This window comes from Gymnodraco acuticeps, unplaced genomic scaffold (genome assembly GCF_902827175.1).
Source record: "Gymnodraco acuticeps unplaced genomic scaffold, fGymAcu1.1, whole genome shotgun sequence".
Classification (NCBI taxonomy): domain Eukaryota; kingdom Metazoa; phylum Chordata; class Actinopteri; order Perciformes; family Bathydraconidae; genus Gymnodraco; species Gymnodraco acuticeps.
In genome coordinates this window covers 563,367-571,923 of record NW_022990567.1, presented here as the reverse complement: position 1 = coordinate 571,923, position 8,557 = coordinate 563,367, and the positions used below count along the sequence as shown (strand labels likewise).

General features: G+C 39.7%; 1 protein-coding gene across 1 annotated transcript; it reads left to right on the top strand.

Moving 5' to 3' along the window:
* LOC117553781 (extracellular calcium-sensing receptor-like) lies at positions 1–5,000 on the top strand. The gene is made up of 8 exons (XM_034227851.1): positions 1–179; positions 635–929; positions 1,016–1,305; positions 1,555–1,850; positions 3,042–3,247; positions 3,365–3,586; positions 3,899–4,022; positions 4,099–5,000. Exons 1-8 carry the CDS (start codon positions 73–75, stop codon positions 4,998–5,000), a joined length of 2,442 nt encoding a protein of 813 aa, XP_034083742.1. The 5' UTR covers positions 1–72.
* Positions 5,001–8,557: the final 3,557 nt, after the last annotated feature.

Genomic DNA, 8,557 nt, shown 5'->3' with positions numbered 1-8,557 from the left:
GCTTTGCTTAGCACTAATGCTTCATCTGTGACATGTAAGCTACAAGGTACCACTCATCAACCTGCATTCTCTATGGACGGTGACTATGTTATTGGGGGTGTTTTCTCCATACACTATGACATGCACACAGTGAAGCATAACTACACCACCATGCCCGAGCCACTAAGCTGCGCAGGGAGGTTAGTACAGGGAGATTTTGGCTAGAATGTGGGCATATACAGTATATTGATGTGTATATTGTGAATTTGTGTTGCAATGTACTGTGTTGTATGTAAAAACTCTAAAAATAATAATCATTTATAAATATTTTTGTTTTTTACATAAGGTGGATTTTTTTTCTATTTCATAAAAGACAATAGTTTAACTGATGTATACATACTTAACCATTTGTTGAATGGAGAGATGTGAAACTTATGATTTATTGGACCATTGTATCAATTCATCAAAGTTATTGTGAATATTGGACATATAATCAAGTGTTTGGGTTTTTGACAGATGAAATTCCCATAAAGCCTACAGAGATGCTATTAGTTATTATCCAGACCATATCTTTGAATTTCAGTCATCTTATAGTCTATCACGTATTATTTTAAAATCTTAAAGTTTTAACATTAACACCGATGTCTGTGTGCAGCATCAACTCCCGTGGACTGCGCTTCTCACGTGCAATGGTCTTCGCCATCGAGCAGATTAACAACAGCACAGAGCTGCTTCCGGGGATCAAGCTTGGTTATGAGATCTATGACTCATGTGCCTCGGTGTCCGTGGCGGTGCATGTTGCATTTCAGCTTTCAGGGGGACTAGACCCGGTGTTTAACACCGGCGACAAATGCTCAAAGTCTGGTATGGTGATGGGCGTCGTTGGTGTGTCTGGGTCCACGTCTACCATCAGTATGTTGCGCATCATCGGGCCCTTCAACATACCTCAAGTAAATATTAAGAATTAATTGCAAACTGTGTTTGAGTCCATTACTTTTTTGCCTCTGTCCGGTTAAATAACTGTTGTTTTCTTTAGGTGAGCCACTTTGCCACGTGTGCATGCCTGTCTGATAAGCAGCAGTACCCAAGTTTCTTCAGAACAATCCCGAGTGATCAATTCCAGGCTGACGCGCTGGCCAAGCTGGTAAAACACTTTGGCTGGACTTGGATAGGTGCTGTCCGGTCGGATTCTGACTATGGCAACAATGGCATGGCCTCTTTCCTGCATGCAGCACGTAAAGAGGGGATCTGTGTGGAATACTCCGAGTCTTTCTCTCGGACCGACCCACGTAGCCGGATCCAGAGAGTAGCTGACGTTATCCGCAGGTTTCTATATCACTGATTCTCCTTTAGTTCACTGTGCTGACACTGACCTTCTGCACAGAAAAACCAAAACAAGTGCTAAAAGTGATGGAACATGTTTTTATTACAACAGGAAATGTGCCAATATATCTGTTTATCATCTCTCATGTTTTGTTTTTCTTCAGACTTACAGTATGACTTGTAATGTATAAAATACAATTATACTCATATATTATAACTATTGTTTTTATATGTCATTGAACGTCCCTCCAGGTCAACGGCTAAGGTTGTTGTGGGATTTATTGCCACTGGAGATATGAAGATTTTGCTGGAGGAGCTGTCACGCAAGCCTTCTCCACCTCGACAGTGGATAGGTAGTGAGGCCTGGGTAACTGACCGAGACATGCTGAGGTTCAGCTTCTGTGCTGGAGCCATCGGATTTGGCATTGAAAAATCTGTCATCCCAGGTCTGAGGGACTTCCTGCTGGATCTCTCTCCGTCTAAAGTGGCTGAATCCCCATTGCTTACCATGTTCTGGGAGGAAGCATTCAACTGCAGGCTGGTAAAAAGTGAGAAAGTTGTGCCAATTTTAAACATATATGATACTCATGGTAGTGTCTTGATTGTGTTAGTTTTTTTATTTTTTCTGTCTAAGTGTAGCTCCCTGAATTGATCAGCCTGTTAAAAACTCCAGATTTTGACTGAAAGGAAAATCTAATATTTGTAATGAAATACATGAGGCGGACATAAGGTGCATCTCGGTGAATGATCTCAAAATGTGATTTTCAGATCATGTTTATTAACAATGCTGTCTAATATATTGTAAATAACATACAGGTACATATATATATACTATTATATACTATATTATTATATATTATATACATTATTAGGCTATTATGCAGTGATTTTAGATTGTTTATTTGTTTAGTCGAAAGCTATTTATTCCTCAATGCACAACAATTTAGGGAAAGTCTCCCTTCAAAAATAGTCATAAAATAAATGCTGAAAAAAAGAATCACGCTCTAGAATATGTTTATCCAAAACATATAGTGCAGAGTCAAAATATATGTAAAAAATATAAATATATAAATTGTGGAATATATTTGTTGACAGGTTACAGTCATTGTAAAATAAAGAAGATGAACTTTAAAAAGGAATGTAGTAAATGTATGCTTTATGAGAAGTATTATATACACGGTATTACATTACATTACATGTTACTTGTTAGACGCTTTTATCCAAAGCGACTTACATACGGTATATGTACATACATAATGTAGGTGAGTTAAAGTACAAGTATTTAAATGTAGAGGGACAGTATCAAAGTCCTGACTTCAAGAGTTTAGCAGTCTTATTGTGTGTTGAATCAAGCTGTGTAGGCCTGTTAGTGTGTTACCGTCTACTAGACAGCAGAGGGCAGACAGTTTATTTCTAGTGTGATAAGGGTCTCTGATTATCCTGTACTGCTGGTTCTAGTGTCCATCATGCAACATTATAACAGGGCAAGTCAGTATTAAATAAAATGAATACATATTTGGCCTAATACAATAAGTATTTGTCTGATGACTGATTTGTGTAAATATGAGCTGCTAAAATAAACTAATAACGTAAAAAACATCTCCACAAAACAGTGATTTGAAATGTGATGTAAATCGTGCAATGCTTGTTTGGCAGGTTGAATAACACAATACACACAAAGAATGAATGAATGTAATCATCATTTCTAAAAACACCTCCCTCTGTCTCTGTGTTTTTAGGTGAAGCCACAGACAGGAGTGTGTGTGATGGAACTGAAGATATAAAGACGCTCCAGAGCTCATACACTGACACATCTCAACTTCGAATCACTAATATGGCGTACAAGGCTGTCTATGCAATAGCGCATGCCATTCATAACGCAGTGTGTCAGAAAACTGATTCTACTACACAGTGTGTTAGGTTCACTAAGCTAGAGGCCAAAGAGGTCAGTACAAATAATGAAGTTATTTTAAGCTCCACGTCTATGTTATCAAATGAATGCTCATTTTATTTTAAATGATCTCTTTTTTCCCTTCACTGTCTTCCTTTACTTCATCCCTAGGTTCTTAATCAGCTGAAAAAAGTAAATTTTTCCCAAAATGGTTATGATGTGTCATTTGATGCCAATGGGGATCCTGTGGCCACATATGAGCTGGTAAACTGGCAAAGAAATGAGAGTGGCAGCATTGAGTTGGTGACTGTGGGGAAATACGATTCATCACTGCCGGTGGGCCAGGAGTTCCTTATCAACAGGAACCTCACCTGGGTGGAGGGTGGCACACAGGTGAGGAGCCCCAAAGCAATAGTTTAACATGCTACATTTTCATATCATCTCAAAGGGTATGATGTCTCATACCTCGGTACCTCATTAGAATTCCAAAGTTACGAATAATGAGAGAGTATTTTTAACATGACATTTACGTTTTATTGTTTAAAATACATGTTTACTTACTTTTTTTGTTTTTTTTAACTAAAGAGAAATGTAAAAGACACAAAGAAAAACATTGTGAAGAAAAAAACATGAATCTATCCTTTTATAATTGTAGTTTCAGAGCACACCTGTCGACATGTGAGTTAATTTGTATATATGTGACAGGTGCCTGTGTCAGTGTGCACTGACAGCTGTCCTTCAGGAACTCGTAAAGTGCTTCAGAAAGGAAAACCCATCTGCTGTTATGACTGTACACCGTGTCCCGAGGGAGAGATTAGCAATGCTACAGGTAGTTGTTTTTCTAATGTATGTTTACAACATAAAGTATACATTCTAACTGCTTAAAGCTCTTTTCTTTTTTTCAGATTCCTTTGATTGTTTCCCTTGCCCCAAGGAATTCTGGCCTAATGCAGAGAGAGATTTGTGTCTTCCCAAACCTGTAGAGTTTCTTTCCTTCAACGAGCCCCTTGGAATCGTCTTGGCTGCTTTTTCAATCGGTGGTGCCTGTCTCACCATTATAACAGCGGCTGTGTTCTATCGTCACAGGAGCTCACCAATTGTCAGGGCCAACAACTCTGAGCTGAGCTTCTTGCTGCTCTTCTCCCTGACTCTATGTTTCTTATGTTCATTAACGTTCATTGGAGCACCCTCGGAGTGGTCCTGCATGCTGCGCCACACAGCGTTTGGGATCACATTCGTCCTCTGTATGTCTTGTGTTCTTGGAAAAACTATAGTAGTTTTGACGGCCTTCAAAGCTACACTACCAGGTAGTAATTTGATGAAATGGTTTGGGCCTTCACAGCAAAGATTGACTGCAGTGTCTTTCACATTTATTCAAGTTTTGATATGTACTATTTGGTTAGTTCTTAGTCCCCCCTTTCCGATGAAAAACCTCACGACATACAAGGAGAGAATCATCCTTGAGTGTGCATTAGGATCAGCTTTGGGGTTCTGGGCTGTACTTGGGTATATAGGCTTACTGGCTGTCTTTTGCTTTGTGTTAGCTGTCCTAGCTCGGAAACTACCTAATAACTTTAATGAAGCCAAGCTTATCACATTCAGCATGTTGATATTCTGTGCAGTCTGGATCACATTTATCCCAGCATATGTCAGCTCTCCTGGGAAATTTACTGTGGCTGTGGAGATATTTGCCATTCTGGCCTCCAGTTTTGGACTAATTACGTGTATATTCGCTCCAAAATGTTTTATTATTTTATTTAAGCCAGAGAAAAACACCAAGAAACATTTAATGAGCAGGGGTTTGTAGAAAACTGTAGATGGCTTTATAAAGCTTATATACTGTGCACATTCATATATGCTTTCCTTGTTGATTTAAATATTCATATTGGAGTTTCTTTTATGCTCAATATTTTACTAATTGTAATGTCATTTTGTGAATTTAATAATAATACCCTATTTTACAATACATTTTGATCAGTTACTGAAAATATAAAATAAAGTGAATAAATAAAGTCAACATTCAGACCGTGTGTGGTACTTGATTAACATTTCCAAAAAAATATTAAATACTGCATAATCATAAGAAAAGCTGGCTGAATTGCTATAACATTATTGCCAAAGACGAAAATACAACATCCCATAGTCCACAAATCCTTCAACAAGTTCTTAAAATGTTTTTTGAATATTCTTATTATTATATTTCAAATATAACAATTTTCATAGATTGCATCTTTTGGGACACATAAGCATACGCACCATGCGTATGCTTATAAAAATGCACATTACCTTTACAATATGATGTAGCCACCCGTAGGTGGTAGGTCTGGGTTTGTGTGGTCTAAAATAAATCTGATGTTACTGAATCATCTGAGACTTAAAAGGCAACTATTCAAAATAAAATGCAATTGTTCAAATGGAATTTCATTAAGTACATTTTGTATCATCCTTTAATGTATATTCTCAAAAGTAACCTGGAATTGTTCCAGTCTTAGTAATAGACACTTAACAACCTTTTAATACTATAGTTTGAAATTAATTAAATAATTAATCACTTTATTAGTCAATCTCCAAACACATTTCACACGAGCCGTCCGTAGTTTTCACCTATGCAATTGTTTTTCGTTGTGATTGATTAAACCAAATATGTTCACCGCTGGGTCACCAGACCCTCCTTTCACCCACACACTGACCTCCTTTTCCCCTCTCTCTCCAAGTGAGGTTCTTACCCTCATTACCTCTGCCCGCCCTACCACCTGTCCTCTGGACCCTATCCCTTCAAACCTCCTTCAGACTATCGCTCCTGATATTCTACCATTTCTCACCCATTTCATCAACACTTCTCTAACTTCTGGTCACTTTCCAAACAGTCTCAAGGAGGCAAGAGTAAACCCTCTCCTAAAGAAACCCACTCTCAACCCGTCTGATGTTATAAACTACAGGCCTGTCTCTCTCCTCCCGTTCCTGTCTAAAACACTCTAGAACGCGCTGTCTTTAAACAACTCTCCTGTTATCTCCATCAGAACAACCTTCTCGATCCGCACCAGTCTGGTTTCAAGGCAGGTCACTCCACAGAAGCTGCCCTCCTTGCTGTCACTGAGGAACTGCACACGGCTAAAGCAGCCTCCCTCTCCTCTGTCATCATTCTTTTGGACCTGCCTGCTGCATTCGACACTAGGGCTGTGCATCTTCACTGGTCTCACGATTCGATTCGATTACGATTATCCTGTCAACGATTCGATTCAATTCGATATCCCGATGCATCCCGATGCATCACGATTCATACCAATGCGTTGCATCCTCAATTTTCTATATTACTGCACATGGCTTATTTTTCATCAATGCATACATGCAGTAAATACATATGAACTATTTTTATTATTTAGAAAGTGCTTCAGAAATCAATAACATAAATGTCTTGACATTCATTTATAAACTAAAATAAATGAATTGTATAGGTCTAGCCTCCCTATATCTGTGTGTGAAATTGTTCCATCCTCAAAAACTAAAAAATAATGCTTCTGCAGTCTAGCTGCAGCTTCTAGCAACGGTCTTCTGTTAAAAAAAGGACACTGAAGGTGGCATCACACACAGTAGCGTGGGGTGGGGAAAAATGTAGGGGAAGCCAATGTTTTTGGGTCGGGGGGGGGGGGGGGGGGTGGTCAATAACGTAACCAGATGAGTGATTACAGCGCCCGGTAACATTTTACACACATTTGTATCATACAGATGCAGGACTTGTACACGCCTGTTATCTAAGCGACAGGTCCGCACGCACTCTCCAGCTGAAACTCTCTCGTCTTATTAATTTAAGCATTTTCTTATTAATTTATGCCAACCTCCCCCCACCAATGCAATACCAGCCGCTCAATGCGCAGTGCAGATTCGGTAATTAATAAATAAGAAGCATTCATTCACAAACTAAATCAGGAGACCTTTAAAGTTTTACGTTCACATCAAAGTATCAGTATGCGTTGTGTTGATAATGGACGAGACCCGCAGAGTCAGCGTAAAGTTGAGACGATCTCTGTTTAATGTCTGAATCTGATAACAGATAAAATGATCAGTTTTACATACATTTCCCTCAGTGACTCCTCTCATTGCTTGGAACGTTTACAAAAAGGGAAGAGGAAACGTGAGGGACACAATATATACAAAAAGTAAAATCACAAAGAAAGGAAATGAAAGTCCTCACAACAATAAACTCCTGAGCACAGCTCTCCGACCTTGCCAGGTATTTAACATTCAATAAAATGAAGAACACAGAATAAAATAATATAAAACACAGAATGTGTGTGATTATACAAAATTAAATTAAATAAACCCCACTGCATATTTACATCTGTTACACTAACACACACGGCAAGTGCAGCAACAGTCCTCGTCTCTGTAATTAGTTCAGTCCGTAGTCCAAAAGTAACACAAAAATATAAACAATCTCATCTATTCAGGTGATCGGGCCCTATATGGCATGCTATCTGCGGTGCTGATTTTCGGATAGCAGCACCCTGTGCTAATTAAACAACTGCAATAAAACAACTACTTCAGACTGAACACCTGCAGCTAAATCCAGGCAAGCAATGCACAATAACCAACAGAACCACATCAGAAATTGCACACATAGCTACACGGGCAGTTCAGGCAACAGGTATGCACAGAGAGAAAGGGGTGTGCATTTCACTCACCCTATTTGAAGAGGAAGGCCATTCTCCTGTCTTTCATGGTAGCGAAGTGGTCAATAACAATGTCATAGAACTTCCCAGCGGCCTTTAGGTCCTCCACAACAACAGAGTCAATGGATATTGTGGCTAGGTTGACAAGTCTGTCCTGTCCACACGTGTTTCTCAGATATGTTTTGATCCTTTTTAGACAGGAAAAGGAGCGCTCTGCTGATGTGCTGGTGGCTGGTATCGTGAGCATGAGCTGGAGCAGCTTGTAGACCTCGGAGAGTGTGCCCTGTAGGTCATCCTCAATAAGAAGCTGTATCAGCTCTCCTGGTGGCTTGTGAAACAACCTGTTGTTGTACAGCGTGTGCAGCTCATTCCTTAACTTCTGCTCATCAAAGAATGGATACGTGTTGATCAGCTGAGCTAGCTCACTGCTGGGAAATGCATCAGGGTTGCAGAACAATGTGAATGATGTGTGTTCCAGTATCCGAAAAAAGTGCAGGTGCTCCATATCTGCAAATCTTTGGGTCATGTGCAACACTATGCCGTCAACAATCTGGAAGTAAAGACGCCGGAAAGACACAACCGTTTCCTCGTCTCCTTCTTGGTGCTGGTTAAACCCTTGCTCCAGGTCGTCCCAGCCGCGGCGACGTCGTTTACGTCGGGGCACAGGATCGCCGACTGCTTTGACCGTGTCATC

What these genes read in the sequence shown, in the direction of transcription:
- LOC117553781 (XM_034227851.1), top strand. Translation starts at nt 73, where the DNA reads ATGGACGGTGACTATGTTATTGGGGGTGTTTTCTCCATACACTATGAC. An exon ending in CCACTAAGCTGCGCAGGGAG is followed by an intron (nt 180 to 634) that starts GTTAGTACAGGG and finishes GTCTGTGTGCAG; the next exon opens with CATCAACTCCCGTGGACTGC. An exon ending in GGCCCTTCAACATACCTCAA is followed by an intron (nt 930 to 1,015) that starts GTAAATATTAAG and finishes TGTTTTCTTTAG; the next exon opens with GTGAGCCACTTTGCCACGTG.